Source organism: Solanum verrucosum, unplaced genomic scaffold (genome assembly GCF_900185275.1).
Source record: "Solanum verrucosum unplaced genomic scaffold, falcon-dt-bn FXZP01000277.1, whole genome shotgun sequence".
Taxonomy (NCBI): Eukaryota; Viridiplantae; Streptophyta; class Magnoliopsida; order Solanales; family Solanaceae; genus Solanum; species Solanum verrucosum.
In genome coordinates, this window is record NW_026019945.1 from 1,175,589 (window position 1) to 1,196,923 (window position 21,335).

Here is a 21,335-nt window from a genome sequence, read left to right on the forward strand (position 1 = left end):
ACTTCTCATTTCCCCTAATTTTATGTTCTTTTTTTTGGTACAATTCTCATTTCACCCAATAAATTAAAGAATCTTTTGATATTGGTGATATATATTGAGAAGTAGAAAGGACACAAAAAAGAATGAACTATGCTCTTTAATAAGAAAGAGAAAATCATTCGATTATATTCACATTTTCTATCTATCTATCCTACTCCCTCCGTCCCTATTTAGTTGTTCACTTTAGAAATGACACATATTAAGACAACAATGATTAGCATAGTGAAGTTACAATTTTGCCCTTATTAATTATGATTCTAAAATAAATTTATTCAAGATAACTAATCAATGTTGGGGGAAGTTTAAATGAGGGTTTAATAGGAAATTTTTTTTCTTGTCCTTTCTTGATTTGTCAAAATGGACAAGTAATTAGAGATATCTAAATGAGAAAATATGAACAAGTAAATAGGGACGGAGGAAGTAATTAACTTTTCATGTTCTATATCCATAGAGTATAATTATATTCAAATTTTGGTGAATCATCCTATCATGTCTAATTACCTTGTTGACGACTTTCTCGAATTATAATATTGTGATCTCAAATCAAGCTCAACTACACATTTTGTCATTTTGCTTTTTTTTTGGTATGGTCCTTGGTCATTTTGTCTTTAGATAAAATGATAAAATAAGATTTAATTCATTTCTTGGTCGACACTCACATGCAATAGTTGACTTTTCCACTCCCATTAACAAGATGCTTCTTGTTTAATTTATAACTCATTCTATTGTATTTTTTTTTATTAAAAATAGAAGTGGGGTGTTTATTTTTTATTTATTTATTAGGATACTGATATGATATGAGCTTAAATGATGAATTGATAATCTATATAGTCGATTCTGATTAAGTGGGATTGAGGCATGTAGTTATTATTGATGATTTAATTTTTATTTTTATACTATTTGTACAAAATATTGGATTTAAAATTTTTGATTATGACTTCTAGTCGAATACTAGAAAATGTAGTTTATTAAGTTTTAAATAAATTACTTAAATATATTAGACGATATTTTACCACTAATATAGAGTCTTGGCAAAATTATGAATTTTTATTAAATTCAAACTAGACTTTAGCTCCGCCTTTATTTGCGTATGTCAACATTTCGTAGCAAACCATCACATATAAGTCTTGAATTTAATATTGAGAACCCAAAGATTCTTAATAAACAAATTTTTTTTTTTTTTATGACGGTGATACGATAGAAATGTAGATTAGTTAGACCACATATTCCAAAGTTTTTTGAGAAAGAAAAAGAAGGCAACATGCATGGTTGGTAAATTTCCACCAAGGTACACACACAAGTGAAACATGTATAGACTTGTATTTGTTGGGTGCATCGTCATATTTGCACTAGGCCAATTATTCCATTTTCATTTGTTGAATATTCCCAAAGATACGCGTGAATCTGGTATTTTAAAGTTTGATTTTAATAATACGATAATTGATAACTGAAAATAGATAATATTAAATGTAGATTTTTCATGGCTTAATCCAATCTAAGTCAACCAATTTTCAATATGATAAATCTCAATCTCGATTCAATAATTTAGTTTTTCGAGAGCTACCTTACTTTTAAAAATTATTGAGGCAATGGGGGCACTTCACTGATTTAGCCGTAAGCTGCAAGGTCCAACCCCACACACCCATTCCTAATTTTTGTGGGTTCGTTTTTTCATAATTTACTTGGTCGTCAAGAAGAGATAATATCAGTTTGAGTTTAAAATTAATCGATAAATTAAATTATATTATAATTATGAGAAATGAAATTAAATAGTATAAAAAGATATTTTAAAACACGTAGGGTACTAAAGATATTTTAAAACACGTAAGGTTGTAAACAATCAATTGTGGTAGTGCGATAAGTATTTATTTATTCTTAATCAAATGTTTTGAATTCAAGTTCACATGAGTAGGAAGTCGCCTTTATTAAAGCGTGAGACTTCCATATTTGGATGAAAAACCAAAAAATAAAGAAAAAATGTTCCATTGGGCAGATTCCTCCTTGATTAATTCATTTGTGGGATTACATTGCACTTGGAATTTTTAAACTTTATTTTATTGTTTTTGAGTCCCAATCTATATGATCTTAATTAATAATGGAATTAAAATCTTTTTGGCTAGAAAATTTGATCAGAATTTGACCAGAATGATATTTTATTTATGTTATTTTACCTTTTTAAACAATTTTACCCTTTTAACTTTAATATCTTTTAACTAAAAATGGAAAAAAGATTAGTTTATTTTAAAATAAAAAAAAGTATTATAGTTTTTAAAATTTTCTGACCAAATTCTGGCCAAATTTTCTGGCCATTTAGCACTTTCCTTATAAGTTTTAACTCATTGCCATAAAATTATTTGAAAATTCATATATTTGAGTATAAAATTTTGACTATATATATCACAAAACTTTCATATTATTTTTTGGAGAATTTAATAATAGATCATACTAGTTAATATATTGTCTTTATAAACTTTTTAAATTTAGGGTTTGAGTCCTCTTGAACACAAAGTCGTCTTTGTTAGATAGCGCCTTACCCCCTAATGTGGAACTTTCCGGCTTGAATTTAAATTTAACCGAGCTTCAATATGAATATCGGATAATGAGCGGAAACCCAAAAAAAAAGTTTAAGTTGGAACCTCATCTTCCATTAACTCAAAGATAAAAAGAAACAAGAGCAGAAAAGTTGTGGCTACAAGCCTGCACTATTATATTGCTGGTCCTGGTTAAAAGTAATCGACTCGTATCAATGACAGAGCTAAAATTATTATTAAAATAATTTAAAATACAAAAAATAAATTTATAATAAAGTCGACAAAATTATATATATATAAAAACTATTTTCTTCTAAAGAAAATTTAGATGAACCCCGCACCAATGTGGTTCTGCCCCTATATGGTTAAAAAATCACATTAATTAATCTTTAAAAATCTAAAAGCAAAAACAAAAAGTAAAAAGGAAAGGAGCACGATATTATCTTTAAAAAGAAGAAGAAGAAGTTTAGCTAGCGTTTGGCCATAGATTTTCAAATATTTTTGGCAAATATTATTTTGGTAAAGATTTGGGTGAAATTTCACCATGTGTTTCGCCATAGTATTTGGGAAATATACTTCATTTTTTTAAGAAATATGATATACCCATAAGTTTTTAAAACTATCAAAACTAACCATAAATTTGTATTACATAGCAAAATAGAAATGTCACGTACCAAGATTCATGACTTCCGCAACAAATCAACAAGCATCATTACAGTAAATATTTGCATTGTTAAAAGAGACTAGTACAAATCATGATAATGAAAATACAACTAATATGATTTTGAAAAAGAAGAAGAAAACAGAAGGAAAAAATTACAGCAATCACTGAAGCACCTCTGCCTTCTCTTCCAGAAGAGTTCAAACTATTCTTTAATAATCTTTCCACATTCTATGAACAATCTCTTCTCGATGAGCTTGCATTTGCAAATCAGATGATCGAGAAGATGATGAAGCGATGTTACCCTGAGCCGATTATTCGTCATTTTCATCAATAACCATATTATCACTTTCATATTCACTGAATATTCCATCACTGTTCTGATGTTCACATAAAAATTCATTGAGTTCAAACTTTCATCATCAAACTTATCTCGATTTTCAATTTTCTCAAAAAACTCATTCCTAACTTCTATCAATCGTGGACCACTGATGACATAACCTTTAAATCTAGACTTCCTCGCAGCATCATGCAGGACACTTATAAGGATTGATGTTTCTTTATCGGTCCATTTATCAGCAGTTGAACCACGTGATTTATTTATTTTTTTGTGTTTCTACAATACAACATCAACATGACAACACATCATATGCATAACTTAATTTTTTTTAGAGTGCACAGAATCTGAAAGCATATCTTTAACTAAAAATAAAAGACGTACGTTGCACCGGTCGAATGATAAAATAAAACACAAGGAGAAAAGATTCTTATCATTCATAACTCTTAAAACCTAGACAAGAGAACAAATTCATACAGATCAATTCAAGCAAGATCAATTTAAAGAAAATTCATACATTTATGCTCTTTATAATAGAAAAGTTTATTAATTGAGTTAGTTGGCAGATGGAGAGTTAATATGAGTTGGTTGGTGTTAATAAATAGAGTGTTTTTGTAAAAGATAAAAGTTTGGTGTTAAATTTAAATTTTTAAAACTTTCCAAATAATGAGATTATGCTCTTTATAATAGAAAAAGTTTATTAATGAGTTAGTTGGCAGGTGAAGAGTTAATTGAGTTGGTTGGTGTTAATAAATAGAGTGTTTTTGTAAAAGATAAAAAATTTGATGTTAAATTTAAATTTTTAAAACTTTCCAAATAATGAGATTTGGCCCAAATAAACTACTGTACTATTTAGGAATTTGAGTTATTTGCCAAAAAATTTGCTAAATAATGAGAAAGTGTATGGACAAACAAAATTTGTCAAATTTTTTCCCAAGTTTTACTTGGGAAATCTATGGCCAAACGGGCCCTAATAATGGTCCCATTAGATGACAAAATCAGAATCTATCGATAATTGATGAATAATATTTGGTTATTGAAATGTGACAGATAAAAATATTTTATATATAACTCTATTATCATAATATAAAATATATCCCGGGTCTAATTAATATTTAATCAAATATAAAATATATTTATTTTTTCTTTTGAAATCGTTATCTTTCATTTCACTTTGATTAAATAAAAAAAAGTGTATGCACACAAAATACTATGCTTCATTGGTTCAATATTGGCGTTCGTGCAACTCCCCAAAATGACATCATTGACAATTCCAATAAGCACTTCCATTTAGGTGGAAGTCTGTTTCAGTTTTATAAAAAAAGATTTATTACTATTATATTAGAAATATGCAATTTTAATTTATTTATTGCAAAAAACCATTTTTTTCCCCAAACAAATAGGAAGAAACAAAACCTTTTTAACAGAAATTGAGAAAAAAATTGAATCATTCATAAGAAGAAAGGGGCATAGTTATCGTTGTTTGACCTTGGTTGTGATTATCGATTCATTCTTAATTAAAGGTTTTGAGTTTGAGCCCAAGGTATAGAGAAAATTCTGTTGAGTGCCACCCTCTACCGTGCATAATTCAAATTTAATCAGGACTCCAATGCGAATTTTAAATACCAGGTGGAAAATAAATTAATTTTTCTTTATTGTTGTTTGAAATAATTTTTAAAAAAATTATAAATTGGTATGCCATTCATCTTGTTTCTAAACAAATAGGAATATTTTAGCGTAAACTCCTTCACAAATATGGGAAAAATATGATGAAGGGATATAGATGGATATTTATATAATTTTCATTCTTAATATGAGCTTTCAAGTTTAAACAAATTCAGAATTTGACATTTAAAAGTATTATTATTAACGAGTTTCAACAATAATATCAAATTAATATATAATATATAATATATAAAAGTTTTTTTTTATTTAAATTTAATTGAAAATCCATTGAAAATAACCTCTCATTCATAAAGATAAGAGTACGATCTATATATATATTCTAACTTTCTCAAATTTAAATTGAGTATGTTATTATTTATTGTGTGTACAAAAGCTAAAAATACTCGCACAATATGGTTACACTCGTCACTACTTTCAAATTCGAGTTCTAATAACCACATGCAACACAAAATACAAATTTAGATTAATTGAGTCAAAATTCTCTTCCTCAAAATCTTAACATACTCAGATTCAACTTATAAAATTAATACTCACATGATATATATATATCGAATACTAATCTAAATTAATCAAGTCAATAAACTCTCGAATAATTTATCAAATAAAACAAAAAAGAGGACTTATATTTTGCTTCTTCCCACTTCCTCTCTCCATCAACAGAGTCTTGGCCACCACGTATATCCTTCCATTTTTTCCTATTTTTCCACAGATATTCAATAATTAATCAATCAAATCAAATCAAATCAAATTTAGAATTTTTTAAATAAAAATCAAAATCCAAACCCAAACACAGTACTATATATATATTTACTCATAAACTACAGCCCCATAACCAGACGTGTCTCTTAAAAACTTAACCTTTAACCTCTAAAACATCAAAAAACATCATGGAAATTGCAAATATGTTGAAGGGCATGTCTAGTTTTCAATCTTTGAGGTATGTAGGTGTTGATGAATCTTTATTAAACCCAATTTTCTTACGTTTAATTAGTTGTTCTTTTCACCTGGGATTGTTGTTTGTGATTCTTGGTTTATGGGTTTGGAAAAAGATCAAGAGGGATGATAATGGTAACAATGCTGACAACAAACAGAGTACTAGGAATGTTAGGTTTATGTATTATAAACAAACCTTGTTTTGTTCTATAGGTCTTGTCATTTTTAGTTTTTTGTTATGTTTGTTAACTCATTTTTATTGGTATACAAGTGGTTGGTCAGAGGAAAAGATTGTAACTTTTCTTGATTTTGTATCAAAGTTTCTAGCTTGGTTGTTGATTTCTGTTTTTATGAACACCAAGTTGGTTGATTCAGGTGAAAACAAATACCCTTTTGTTTTAAGAGTATGGTGGGGGGTTTTGTTCTTTGTTTCTTGTTATTGCTTAGTTATAGACCTTGTTTATGGTAAAAAGATTCAATTTTGGGTACCTGATGTTGTTTACACTGTTATGGGGTTGTTCTTTTGTGTTGTGGGGTTTATTGTTAGAAAAGAGAGTGAAGGAAACATTCTTGAGGAACCCCTTTTGAATGGTAGTGTTGTGAATGGTATAGAATCAAAGAAGTCTAGTGGGGATCAAACTGTGACCCCTTATGCCAATGCTAACATATTTAGTCTTTTTACTTTCTCTTGGATGAGACCCCTTATATCTGCTGGCTACAAGAAGACATTAGACCTTGAGGATGTTCCTCAGCTTCATAGTGATGATAGTGTTAGAGGGACTTTTCCGATTTTTAGAGAAAAACTAGAATCCGTAGGTGGTGGAGGAGGTAATAGTAACCGTGTGACTACGCTGATGTTGGTGAAGGCTTTGATTTACACCGCGTGGAAGGAAATAGCGTTGTCAGCATTCTTTGTGCTTCTCTATACTTCGGCTTCTTACGTTGGCCCATACCTCATCGATACTTTAGTACAGTATCTGAATGGAAAACGAGATTTTGATAATGAAGGTTATCTCTTAGTTGCAACATTCTTTGTTGCAAAGTTGGTAGAGTCTTTGGCACAAAGGCATTGGTTTTTCAAGGTGCAGCAGGGAGGGTATAGGGCACGTGCAGCCTTGGTTGCCAAAATCTACAATAAGGGCTTAACACTTTCTTGTCAGTCAAAGCAAAGCCATACTAGTGGAGAGATCATCAATTTTATGACTGTTGATGCTGAGAGGATTGGTGATTTCGGTTGGTATATGCATGATCCTTGGATGGTGATCATACAAGTTGGTCTGGCGTTGCTAATACTCTATAAAAATCTTGGCCTTGCTTCAATTGCAGCGTTTGTGGCTACAGTACTAGTGATGTTGTTAAACATCCCTTTAGGAAGTTTGCAGGAGAAGTTTCAGGAGAAACTCATGGAGTCGAAAGATAAAAGGATGAAGGCTACATCTGAAGTCTTAAGAAATATGAGAATACTCAAGCTTCAAGCTTGGGAGATGAAGTTTCTGTCTAGGATCTTAGACCTCAGAAGTATTGAGGCAGATTGGTTGAAGAAATATGTGTACACGTCAGCTACGACTACTTTTGTGTTTTGGGTTTCTCCTACATTTGTTTCTGTGGCGGCTTTCGGTGCTGCAATGCTTATGGGAATCCAACTTGAATCCGGTAAGATATTGTCTGCACTTGCGACATTTAGAATTCTCCAGGAGCCCATCTACAATCTCCCAGATACAATTTCAATGATTGCTCAAACCAAAGTTTCTCTTGATCGTATTGCATCTTTCCTTTCTCTTGAGGACTTGCAGCCTGATGTCATAGAGAAGCTTCCAAAAGGAAGTTCTGATGTAGCAGTTGAGATTGTTGATGGGAACTTCGCGTGGGATGCATCATCCTCCACTCCACTTCTAAAGGATGTAAATCTTAGAGTGCTTAATGGCATGAGAGTTGCCATTTGTGGTACTGTTGGTTCTGGAAAATCAAGCTTACTCTCTAGCATTTTAGGGGAGATGCCCAAATTATCAGGGACTATTAAACTCAGTGGAACGAAAGCTTACGTTGCACAGACGCCCTGGATACAGAGTGGAAAGATAGAAGAGAACATAATATTTGGTAAAGAGATGCAGAGGGAGAAGTATGATAAAGTTCTTGAAGCGTGCTCCTTAAAGAAAGACCTGGAAATTCTCTCTTTTGGAGATCAAACAGTCATAGGTGAGAGAGGCATAAATTTGAGCGGTGGACAGAAGCAGAGAATACAGATTGCACGTGCTCTCTACCAAGACGCTGATGTTTACCTATTTGATGATCCATTCAGTGCTGTGGATGCTCATACCGGAACCCATCTCTTCACTGTAAGTCATTTCATATGCTTTAGTTTCACATTTGATACTTTTTTTCTAGCCTTGATTGACCCATATTTTAATTGCAGGAATGTATAATGGGACTACTGAATTCAAAAACAGTTCTATACGTTACTCATCAAGTGGAGTTTTTGCCTGCTGCAGATTTGATCTTGGTACTCTTTCCTTGTAGTTCCTCGAGTAATTAATGTTTTTTTATTGTACATTGAGTTTGACTCATTTTATATGATATTTCTTCTCAGGTCATGAAAGATGGAAAGATCAGTCAAGCTGGGAAATACAACGATCTTCTCAAACTAGGTAGTGACTTCATGGAACTTGTCGGTGCTCACCAAGAAGCTTTAACAGCAATTGACACGGTTAAGGGAGAAGCACTGAGAAAGAGCGAGGAAAGTAGTGGAATGACTGGCGATAACTCCACCGTGCAGGATAAACAGACTTCAGATTGCCAAAATGGTAAAGTTGATGATACTGATGGACAAAAGGGACAAATTGTTCAGGAGGAAGAAAGAGAGAAGGGTAGTGTTAGCTTTTCAGTTTACTGGAAATATATAACAACTGCATATGGAGGTGCCCTTGTCCCAATTGTACTTTTGGCACAAACTGGTTTTCAGCTTCTTCAAATTGGAAGCAATTATTGGATGGCTTGGGCTACCCCTGTTTCGAAGAATGATCCATCTCCTGTTGGCTCTTCTACTCTCATCATTGTGTATGTTGCGTTAGGAATTGCAAGTGCTTTGTGCATCTTTGCTAGATCCATGCTTCTTGTTACCGCTGGATATGAGACTGCCTCATTGCTTTTCCATAAAATGCATCATTGCATTTTCCGTGCTCCAATGTCATTCTTCGATGCCACACCAAGTGGGCGGATTCTAAATAGAGTATGTGAATGATTACATTTCCTTACTTACCACTTGTTTCTTTACATGACCAATGAATATTATCGAAAATTAACTAGTAACTTCGGAATTTGCTCAAATGTGCTTTGGTATGACAACAGGCATCGACAGATCAAAGTGCAATCGATCTAAATATTCCCTTTCAAGTTGGATCCTTTGCCTTCACAATAATACAGCTTATAGGAATCATTGCAGTAATGTCACAAGTCGCATGGCAGGTCTTCATAGTCTTTATCCCGGTCATTGCAATTTGCATCTGGTTGGAGGTTGGTACTTTGCTTTGTTCTTTTCTCTGAATTTATAACTTTAGCGACGTATGTAAACATGAATTAAATTTAAGTGGTGTGTTTTGTTTAATTGCAGCAATATTATATCCCTGCAGCACGAGAACTGGCACGTCTAAATGGGACATGCAAAGCTCCAGTAATACAGCACTTCGCCGAGACAATTTCAGGATCAAGCACAATTAGAAGTTTCGATCAGGAATCTAGATTCCAGGATGCAAGTATGAGATTAATAGACAATTATTCTCGGCCTAAGTTTCACACAGCTGCTGCGATGGAGTGGCTTTGCATGCGTTTGGATATGTTATCTCTGATCACTTTTGCTTTCGCGTTGATTTTCTTGATCTCTCTTCCTGTTGGAACAATCAATCCAAGTAAGTGCTCTATCTTCATCAGGTTTTCATTCCTTCAAATTTGTTAAATGATTCTAAAGAGTACATCTCACATACATTTTCTCCTTTTTCTTGCCCTTACAGGTGTTGCTGGCTTAGCTGTTACATACGGACTTAATCTGAACGTACTGCAAGCTTGGGTTGTATGGAATCTTTGTATGATGGAAAATAAAATTATTTCCGTCGAAAGAATACTTCAGTATGCTGGTCTTCCAAGTGAACCTCCACTTATCATAGAGTCTAGTAGACCAGATCCTAATTGGCCATCTCGTGGAGAGGTTGAGTTTAACAATCTTCAGGTAAATTGAGTTGTTCTGTGGTGTTATGCAGGTAGATGGAGTTATTGTTAATTCATTGTATGTGTTGATATATCTGAAAACTTTTATAGGTTCGATATGCTCCCCACATGCCTCTCGTGTTAAGAGGGCTTACATGCACTTTCTTTGGTGGGAAGAAGACTGGAATTGTTGGTAGGACAGGCAGTGGTAAATCGACTTTAATACAGACCCTCTTCCGCATAGTTGATCCTGTTGCTGGACAGATAAAAATAGATGGTACCAACATCTCCTCAATTGGTCTGCATGATCTGCGGTCTAGATTGAGTATAATTCCACAGGATCCGACAATGTTTGAGGGGACTGTACGCAGCAACCTAGACCCGCTTGAGGAGCATTCAGATGATCAAATTTGGGAGGTAACAGCTTGGTTTGCCTATTTCGAGGATTGTCATTTCACATAAGAAAATGAAAACTTTTACTTATTGAAAAACTTAATTTAATTTTATGCTTCAGGTGCTCGACAAATGTCAGCTAGGAGACGAAGTTAGGAAGAAAGAAGGCAAACTATATTCTACAGGTTAGAACCACATCATGTTCTGATGATCTCCACTTTTATAGCTGTGACACTTATAATGCTTATATTCTTTTGGATTGCTGCAGTATCTGAGAATGGAGAGAACTGGAGCGTAGGCCAAAGGCAGCTAGTCTGTCTTGGACGCGTGCTACTAAAAAAAAGCAAGGTCCTTGTCCTAGACGAGGCTACAGCATCTGTCGACACTGCAACTGACAATCTAATTCAGCAAACTCTAAGGCTGCACTTCACTGATTCCACAGTTATAACCATCGCTCATAGGATTACATCTGTTCTTGATAGTGACATGGTCCTACTATTAGAACACGGTAAGAATCAACATTTGCATTTTTTGATCAAACGGTGGTGGAAATTCTTGGTATTTACTTTCTTTTGTTTGCTATACTACAGGGCTCATTGCTGAATATGACACTCCAGGCAAGTTATTAGAGAACGAATCCTCGTTGTTTGCCAAGCTCGTGGCTGAGTATAGTATGAGATCAAATTCAAGTTTTGAGAACGCCTCAGACACGTGAAATCTCAGACACTAATCTTCATTGACCACGTTACACGATGATGATGAAAACTAGTAAGATATACTTAACACTCTTTTGAGTTTCCATCCGTTGACATAGAGCTTGAACAAGAACCGGCGAAATGCAGTTGCCTGTGACTTGAGGGAAACTGCAACAATCTTATGGCAGTGAAAGAAGTTCATCTATTTGTGCAATATTGATAGTGAAATGGCATCTGTTTTTTTTTTTTGTATTTTTAGACTTTTTGATATGGAAAATGTTTGAAGTAACTTTTGTTTACCAATAATTTGAATGTATGTTGAGTCAAGTGATTAGTTAGTTAAGAGTGCACGGATTTTGTTCCTTCTTGATAAAAGTAGTACTTAACTTTTTGTGTTGAGTTGGAAGTGAAATTACAAGTTTGAATTTTTCTCTACAAGCAAAAATGAAATACTTTTTACAATAAACTCCTTTGACTCAATAATTTTCGTTCACAATTTTTTTCTCTAATTAGACTTTTGTGTGTGAGACGGAAAATTTTTCACTTTTTTTATGTGTTAAGTCGAATCAATAGATGTATCATATGTATTTGTAGGTAGAATTTTAATACGAACACTCGATAAACATTTACCATAATTCACTATCAAAATTTTAACGGAATGAATAAGATCTCTCTTCTCTTAACTAGATTTTCCAAATTCGAAACTTGGGGGAGTCATTCACACATTTGCCCCTGTATTTTCCCCATCATAACAAATAATTTTCTCGTGGAATCTGAGTTTATTTTTTCATATTATAATATTTCATAATTTATGTTCGAACATGACATTAGTTTATAAAGAACTTACTCATTTGAAGGTATAAAACACACAATTTTATGTATTACATCTCATAAGTCATAAAAAGCACTTTTGAGCCATACACGAAACGATTAAACGAATCTGAACTAATCGGGCCCGAAGTTTTTTTTTTTTTTTGAAGTACTATGATGGTCAAATATGTCATTTCATTACCTGCAAGTTGCTTTTTAGTAGCTTACTATACTTGTTGTTTATTCAAAGAAGAGGAGCTTAAAAGAAAAGGTGAAAAAATTGAGGCAGGTGAAGCTTAAACGCAATGAGCTCTGGCATCTGCTCAATTTCATCTCTTCAAACTCTACAAAATCTTCAATTCTCCATAAACCCAGAAATCTTTTTGCTTTGTTTTTGTATTTGAGCTGTTTAATTTTGCTTAATTTCCATGGATGCTGCAGTTTATAATCCATCTTCATTCATTACTACTTGTAATAAACGTTCGTATCCAGGCGTTTATACTCGTCAATTAGGAATACCCATTAAGCTATCTGCTAATAACCTTCGTTACTCTTGTGGGGTTGCGTCAAATTTTGTTCTTCCTTACAATTCGAGGTGTAATTTTAGGAATGGGATTTGTTTATCTGTTAAAGGAGGTAAAGGGGAGTTTCAGAATGCTGAAGATTCTTCTGGGTCGTGCTTGAAAATACCATTTATGCATTTCCTGCTGAAAAAAGGGGTGATTTTGGTTGGGGTGATATGTGGGGTTTTCATAATTGGGTGCAGAAGAGTGTTTGCTGTTGAAGGGGTTTTAAATGGGGGATATGGTGTTTTAGAGCAGGGTTTGGTTTTGTTGAGGAGTTATTGGCCTACGGTTTTGTTGGTTCTCAGGATGTTTAAAGAACAAGGTTTGATTCTTGCGGCTCTTCTTAGTCTTTCTGCATTTTTTTCAATGGCTGAGACATCAATAACTACGCTTTGGCCGTGGAAGGTACCTATTTTGCTTCCTCTTTGTATGCATTGTGTTGTTCAATAGAAAAAGTTGTCCCTTTTAAGCGTTGCATTGGTTTTGTAGCTGTTGTTACATATATGTTAGGCATAATACATAAAGACTCAAGCTTGGTGTCAATCGGCAAGTAAGCACTCCAACGTGAGAGTGCACGTATGGACACCTCAACTTGGTCTCAACTGACAAACAAACACTCCAACTCGTCCCCACTATGTCTCGTGGATGCTTGATGTCTAGATGTGCAGTCTCAAAGCTGGAGTGCTTATCTGTTAGTTGTTGCCAAGTTTGAGTGTTTGTTTATGTATTATGTGTGTATGTTCCGCGGTAGTCTAAATGCTTCTTAATGGAAATAAAGAAAAATAGCATAAAACTTTTGTATTAATTCTAGCATGCTGAATACTCAAGTTTAATGAGTAAATGATTATGTTTCTCACCTTCTCAGTAGTTTCATTTCATCAATTTTAGGATGAGTCCCTTTAGCTGTACAAGTTTATATATGTTGTTCCAAATTGAAACAGTCTAGACGTACGCCAGTCTAAACGTAGATAGAAGGCTTCATGGTTGTTCTTAGAATGAAATGGTAACACTCTAAAAACATACTCCTTAAAAATTAAAGTAACACGTTGCCTGGTTGGTAGAAATGAGGACTAGTGTGAGACATTGTAGATGAGGAAGGCTAAATGTAATAGGAAGCATTCTAGAGGGTTTATTATACTTGTGTTTGCTATTTTTTGAGTTTTGAGACTACAAGGGCATAAAAGAGTAAAAATAGACATTGGTTAGTTTTTACATGGACTTAACTTGCAGAATAATAAGGAGATGTATAGTGAAGGACATTGGACATAAAACTGAAGCAACCATTGAAATTACTGTTTTCCTTGTCTATTAAGATTTCCCTAGTAATTAACTTGATAGAAAGAACTGCCTGACTGTAGCTTTGAGTGTTCACATTTGTTTTATGTATTCTGGGCTCAGCTGGACCTTATGGCTCAATGATTGGTAGGTAGCACTTATTCAGCGAGCCGCTTAGAAGCTTATATTGAGTTGCAATTTCAAGAAACTTCAAAAATTTCATACGGAGAATTATCTAGGACTCTAGGTGCATGAGAAAACTTTTCTTTCTAGTACTCTGCCTTCAAAAGCTTTTTCTTTCTTCTCTATCATTTTAAAAACAGAACTTGTTATTTCATTGTTTGCATATCCATTTTACTTGCCTATTAATGCAATTAGTTGTTTCTACTTATAAATGTTAGGTACGAGAGTTAGCTGAAAAAGAATCTGACAATGAAGGAGTCTTCAAAATGTTGAGAAGTGATGTTACTCGATTCCTTACAACTATACTCATTGGAACAACGTACTGCTCATTTGATGTTGTAATCATGACTTAAACTGTTTCTGCACTTGTAGTTGAAGATTATTCCTTATTTTAGATTTGGTTTGTGTGCGCAGCGTTGTCAATATTGCAGCTACAGCATTAGTTACTGAGGCTGCAACTGCGGCATTTGGTGAAGCCGGTGTGAGTGCAGCAACTGGAGTTATGACGGTATGTCATGTTCCATCTACATTGTCCTTAGTGTTGGGTTTTTCCATACACATATATTTTCCTTATCTGTTTAGGCAAAAAAGCATATGCTTGATGGGTTGAATACATACCAAACTCTAGTTCTCAAAGGAGTCTATTGTTACCTTTCTCAAAAAAATCTCGAAGGAGTCTGATCTCATCCCCTGATTTGTAAAAAGAGTCTGATTTGCTCCTGTGGTAAAACCTATATTGCTGAAGATACTTCAGTCTGTTTCCCTTTGTTTGACAAAAACTGGAAATTGAATGAACTCAGACCCCTTTTGCTTCTTCTTTGACTTGTGTCAGTTGCAATACAATATTCTGCTAGTGTTGCTAACCTGCTACCTTTTTTCTGCCTATGCTGCAAGGTTGCGATCCTGCTCCTAACGGAAATTACTCCAAAAAGTATTGCTGTTCACAATGCCACAGAAGTTGCTAGGTTTGTGGTAAGTTGAACTCTTGGTTGGAACCAAGACTTATTAATAGTTAAATATTACAGATCAAGTTCTTCTGCATAGCTGATAATGCTCGAAAAATCTTAGATGAAATCTGATTTGAAATGCCTCTAGGTTAGGCCAGTTGCATGGCTTTCCTTGATACTATATCCAGTTGGAAGAGTTGTGACATATCTATCAATGGGAATGCTAAAACTCCTCGGCTTGAAAGGAAGAAGGTATGGTGATCATAAATCAAGTCTTGCTATTTTCATGAGCTCTGCCTCACAGTGTTAATCTTTTTTACCATTCTTTCAGTTGGAATATGTATATCATAATTTTATGTTTTTGTGAGCATATTTATGGAACATGCTCTTATGATATTTCTAATCGTTTATGTAATTCTGAATATGGCAAGTTCACATGCATGTCTTATTTGAAAGACTATCTATATTATGCATGCTTATCCTTAGAAATCGTTGTGAGCATCTATATGCTGTTTTTTAATTAGATAAATACATTATTGTCAAAAGATACAAGAAAAGCATAAGGTGCCTTGTCCACATAATTTAGGTTTCTAAGGGCCTGTTTATACATGATTTGATGATTTGAAATTGGAACTTTGTTTGGACATGTCATTTGGATTTTTTAAGTTGTATTTTTTATCATAAACATGATGAGAACCCAACATTTTGTGAAAATTATTTTGGGCAATCCTCTTCTCATGAGCTAACTTTTGGGGTTGAGTTAGAAAAACTGAATGAATTGAATTGGGGTCTCATATGGTCTTGTGGAATCCTTCCCCTTGAGCTAGCTTTTGGGTTGAGTAAAAAAAACTGAAATCCTACTTTTTGAGCCCCTAATCCTATGGCCAAACACCTATTAAGTGTTTTCGTCCATAATAACTTGTAGAAAAGTTAAAAGTATGTTTACAGATACAATAAGTGAAAAGTATTGGGGTCTCACATTGGTTGAGGGTATGGGCTATAGTCTCGGTCTAAATATTTTATTTTGATAAGATATATATTATTAGAAAAGGAACCAGTACTCTTGGTACTAAAATTACAAACAAGCTGACAAAAGTTAGTTGGATCCTCCTTCACTTTGTCGCCAGTCCATCTAAATCCAGCATTGATTCTACATCATTCTCATTTGCCAAAACTTTAAGTTGTGTCATTAATTTTATATTCATTTTGGTAATCTAGTGAACCATATGTCACTGAGGATGAATTGAAGTTGATGCTGCGTGGGGCGGAGTTAAGTGGCGCAATTGAGGAGGAAGAGCAGGTGAGTTCATGTGTTTTCTGGGTTTCTGGTTTTTATGCTTGAACCTCAACTGTTACCAAATATGAACCACAGAAGCACATGCATATTCTAATGATACATAAGCTTGTCTAGTTCACATAGAATTGGTTGTCCATTAGAATAGCCTTCACATATGTGGCCATTGTACCAAATGCAGCATCTTGAGATGTGTTTATCATGTCCATTTGAACGAGCACTATTTTAGCACACTCTGTATTTTGTTCTTATCTTGCATGTTATTATTGGAGATCCATGGTTACATAGTTAGAAGTCCATGGAGCCAGTCTTATCAAAGGCGAAAAATGTAAAAAAAACTAAGGTTTGTTGGTGCTTTAAGCACAAATAAAGTGTGGACCTTGAAGAAGAAAGACGTGCATGGAGAAAAAATACAAATATGTTTGCATAGTCCAAGACTAATAATTATAAGCATGAATAACTAATATAAGAACAAAGAAATTGAAAAATGTTTACGATGAAGTGAAATATCACTTGTGTAGTATCTTCAGGATTACACGAATTGGCAAGGAAAAGTGCCTTAGATCCTTGATGTCGAGACTGAAGCACAGTAAAGCGTGGCTGACCGCACTTTAAGCGCGCTTTGACAACACTGAATGTAGCAACATACAAGTGTACTATTTTACCCTCTTTAAAAGACAACAAAATGTATGACCTAAACATTAATGAGAGAGTTGTTATGCTAATGACTTTTTCTTGGGAAGAACTGTCAAACAAACATAACATCCAAAACTTGAAAAAATAATTGACGAATTTTTTTTTACCTTGTTTCTTCTATGCACCACCTTAGTCATGCCCTCCAATGTTACATCAGCTGTATAATTGGTGCAGAAGCCAGTGCTTTGTGCCTTGGCTCGTCTTCTCTGGAAGAGGAGGGGTTTGTTCGATTTTGCCTTGACGAGCATCTTCAGGCTACCACATTGTTTCCCTTGGCCAAAAAAATGACTGTGGTTTAATCACAGCTGCCACCTTTTTATTGGGAATTTGGCATCCCAGCTTTTATGGATTTTTTTTGGAGCTTAAAAACAGTTGGATTTTAAGCAGTTTTGGTTTAAAATAAGCCAAAAATGCTTAAAAGTTGATTTGACCAGCTTTGAACATATTTCTCGGATTTTTTTTTTTAATTTGTTGATTTCCATGCATAAGTAGGTATCTTTTGCAACTTACTAATGCGTTAGGTTAGACGCAACTATGGGAACACAATCTATCTCACATAAAATAATACATAGATTCCCGCATAACTTATGCAAGTATTATTATGAGGAAAACAAAAAGGAGCAACCAAATGTTGTATTAATGAATGTTGATTTTATGTGAGACTAAATCTCCTCAAATCTCAACCAAACAATATAATCTTATGCTTGCTTTTATGTGGAGATTATATCTCCTAAAATTAAACCCTGACCCATTAATGTCTCTGTCCTCTTGCAGGACATGGTTGAAAATGTGTTGTCTTGCAAGAGACAAGAGTTCTGCTTAAATTTTTTTAATTTTATTTTGGTTTGGTATGACAGTGACATGAGTTGTGCTTAAATGGAGACGTGAGGATTCATATAGCCAATCCCAACTTGTTTGGGACTGGGGCAGAGTAATTGATATATATCTCCTAAAACTTTAACCAGATGAACCTTCTATGCCTCTGTTTTCTTGCAGGATATGATTGAAAATGTGTTGGAGATTAAAGATACTCATGTCAGGGAGGTAATGACACCTCTTGTTGATGTTGTTGCAATCGATGCCAGTGCAACGTTAGTTGATTTCCATAGTTTGTGGGTGACACATCAGTACTCCAGGTCTAATAGACTTTTCATTGCTTGTTTTTGCATAGAGAAGAAGTTTCCTTCAATAGGTGCTAAAAGAGTTTGGCTATGAATTTTCAGGGTGCCCGTTTTTGAGCAACGTATAGATAATATTGTTGGCATTGCATATGCCATGGATCTCCTAGATTATGTACAAAAGGTCTAGCATCTATGACTTCAACCAGCCTCTTTCAAATTGTAGTGGTGTCATTTCTAATTGTACACATAAATCTCATAGTATGCTGAAAATTCTCTTTGATTTTGAAGGGAGAACTGCTGGAAAGTTCTATTGTGGGAGATATGGCACATAAACCTGCATACTTTGTTCCCGGTAGTTTACATTTCTTCCTGATGTTGACTGCTGTATAAATAAGAAATCATAGTTCTATGTCACCTAAACCATGGATCTGCAAAGTCAATAATTTAAATTACTGATTTAAGTTGCTGATCAGTAGGTATTGTAAGTACAGCTTCATAGCCTTATCAGAGACGTCATGTACTGTCTACCATAACTAAATCAACAAACAGATATACATACTTTTTAGTATAATTAACAATACCGAAGCCACTTTGCTGAAGGTAGTGCTGCCTTTCAGATCCTCACACTGTTGAGATGTGAATTGTTCCTATTTAACCAGCTGCTATGGGAGTGAATCATTCCTATTTCCTAGAACGCGTCTCCCTTAAAACATTTCATGCTTTATGCTTATAAGTTGCATACACATTGCTCGTGTTTTCTTCCCACACACGATATTTCCCAAGGAGGCAAACAAAATAATCTTGTAACAATGCAGATTCTATGTCAGTGTGGAACCTTCTTAGAGAGTTCCGCATCAGAAAGGTACACATGGCTGTTGTTCTTAATGAATATGGAGGAACCATTGGAGTAAGTATTCTCTCTCATCGTTTCTGTTTATTGGTTGTAGCGCTTTGTTAATTCTATCAAAATTTCTTATCCACTGTGTATCTATCATTTAATTATCTATAACAATGTCTTCACATTATCTCTCCTATGAAACAGATTGTAACCCTTGAAGATGTGGTCGAGGAAATTGTTGGTGAAATCTTTGACGAAAATGATTCAAAAGTAAGACTTATGAGTCCCTCTTTCCACTTCTTTGAACAGCTAGTTATTCGTAGGTTCACAGTTATCTCTGATGGATACCCTCTTCAGTGATAGAATACATAGATATTTAGTATGTGGAAGTATATTTGTTTATATATATTTTCTTGTTGTGTGACAGGAGGAAATCCAGAAAAAAACTGGCTATATTGTCATGCGGGCTGAGGGAATATACGATGTTGATGCAAATACCTCCATTGACCAGCTCTCTGAAGATCTCAATATTAAAATGCCAGAGGTGTGCTTTTCTTCTGAGAGTTATAATTTTCTGTCTTTAAACTACATTTTACTGCTAGTTTAACCATACAAGATAGCCGCCACTCGTAGTCCCTAATTTGTCAGGAGTAGTTTGTGTGAGTCCTGTTCATTTCATGGTTCAAGAAAACATAGATGAGGCTTCGGAGCTCTTGAATTTTCATTTTTCCCTTTTCGAGCAGAGACGTGAAAATAACTTAAAACATTTCCCTGCTGTCAAGCCTCTCGTTCTGCAAATAACTATTATGTTTGCTTGTGTTAACATGATTTTGGTAGGGGAAACTGCCTTCAACTAATGTTAATCATTCTAGAATCGTCCCATTAATTGACGTCTTCTCTTTATTCTGTATCAGGACCATCAATATGAGACGGTCTCTGGTTTTGTCTGCGAAGCATTTGGATATATCCCAAGGACAGGTGAGACGATTAAGCTTATACTGGAAAGGGGAAATGAAGACGAGGACAACAATTACAATGACACAGAATCTGATCGAACAGACCACAACGAGAAGAACCAAACTTTTAAGCTTGAGGTATGTTTACTTGTTTATCGGTGAATATTATGGCTAAGAATTGACACTGAACGCTTCTACCTTCTAAAATTGAAGCTTTCGTCGTTTTCCATGAACTTACCAGACTTAAGAACTTCACAATAAGCATATATTTAGTTGGTACCTGATTTTGTCAATTTTGGTGTAGATATTAGCAGGGAATGCCAGAAAAGTTAGTGCTGTTCGATTTGAACGGATCAATGACGATGTAGAAGTAGAGACAAGTGAGGTAACACGACTCGTTCCAAAAATTATGACTAGGAAGAGGAAGAGTAACGGAGGCTCAGATAGAAGCAACCACGACGAAATCTCTTTTATGGAGAGGAGAGATGAGGATGACAATTCCAACAATTTTGTTATGGCTGAACGTGAGGACAACCTTGATGTTGCAGATAAACAATAGTTGCATGAATTATTACATTTTTTTTTTACTTAAATTTGAATGTAAATCACGCATCTTAGTCTTTTGATAGTGTTCGATTTCCAAAAATGAAATGAAAATGTTACTTATGAAACTTATTTTTTGCTACTTTCGGGTTGGCCCAGTGGTTTGGGCTTGGGACCTCCATGTTGGAGGTCTCAAGTTCGAAACCCCTTGCCAGCGAAAGCAAGGGGTTTGCTTCTAGGTCAAGCTCGTCGCACCGGACTTGCCTAGTGCGGTGGTTTGCAAGCTATTGCATAGGAGTGGGGGTTTTACCCGGTGCACACCCAAAGGGTAGCAGCCGCAGGTTTTTCTTGTCATAAAAAAAAAATGAAAGTCCAAATGACACTATTTGTCCTTGAATCAATTAAAAAATAATATTAAGATATTGCCCATGATTGTGACCTTTAGCCTTTAGGCAATTCGAAGATTCACCTTTTGATTACTTTGATGAGCCATCATATTGTGACCTTTAGATAATACTTCAAAGAACATCAATTTAATATATTATAACTATCTTTTCATTCTAGCACAAGTACAAAAAAAAATCAAGAATATTGGCCAATAACCACAAAACATACCCAGTGAAATATGAAGCGG

At 34.3% G+C, this 21,335-nt stretch overlaps 2 protein-coding genes across 2 annotated transcripts; both read left to right on the top strand.

Annotated features, from left to right (window-relative positions):
- The first annotated feature begins 6,060 nt into the window (after positions 1–6,060).
- LOC125839268 (ABC transporter C family member 3) lies at positions 6,061–11,717 on the top strand. Its single transcript, XM_049518247.1, has 10 exons — positions 6,061–8,523; positions 8,601–8,687; positions 8,775–9,413; positions 9,533–9,697; positions 9,795–10,089; positions 10,192–10,406; positions 10,496–10,801; positions 10,899–10,962; positions 11,046–11,285; positions 11,368–11,717. The coding sequence occupies exons 1-10, from the start codon at positions 6,142–6,144 to the stop codon at positions 11,490–11,492; spliced, it is 4,518 nt and encodes a 1,505-aa protein (XP_049374204.1). The 5' UTR covers positions 6,061–6,141; the 3' UTR covers positions 11,493–11,717.
- Positions 11,718–12,516: 799 nt separating this feature from the next.
- On the top strand, positions 12,517–20,849 carry LOC125839985 (putative DUF21 domain-containing protein At3g13070, chloroplastic). The gene is made up of 14 exons (XM_049518965.1): positions 12,517–13,253; positions 14,525–14,625; positions 14,721–14,814; positions 15,201–15,278; positions 15,402–15,505; positions 16,472–16,553; positions 18,240–18,379; positions 18,467–18,545; positions 18,653–18,716; positions 19,180–19,271; positions 19,407–19,472; positions 19,630–19,746; positions 20,117–20,296; positions 20,463–20,849. The coding sequence occupies exons 1-14, from the start codon at positions 12,711–12,713 to the stop codon at positions 20,715–20,717; spliced, it is 1,995 nt and encodes a 664-aa protein (XP_049374922.1). The 5' UTR covers positions 12,517–12,710; the 3' UTR covers positions 20,718–20,849.
- Positions 20,850–21,335: the final 486 nt, after the last annotated feature.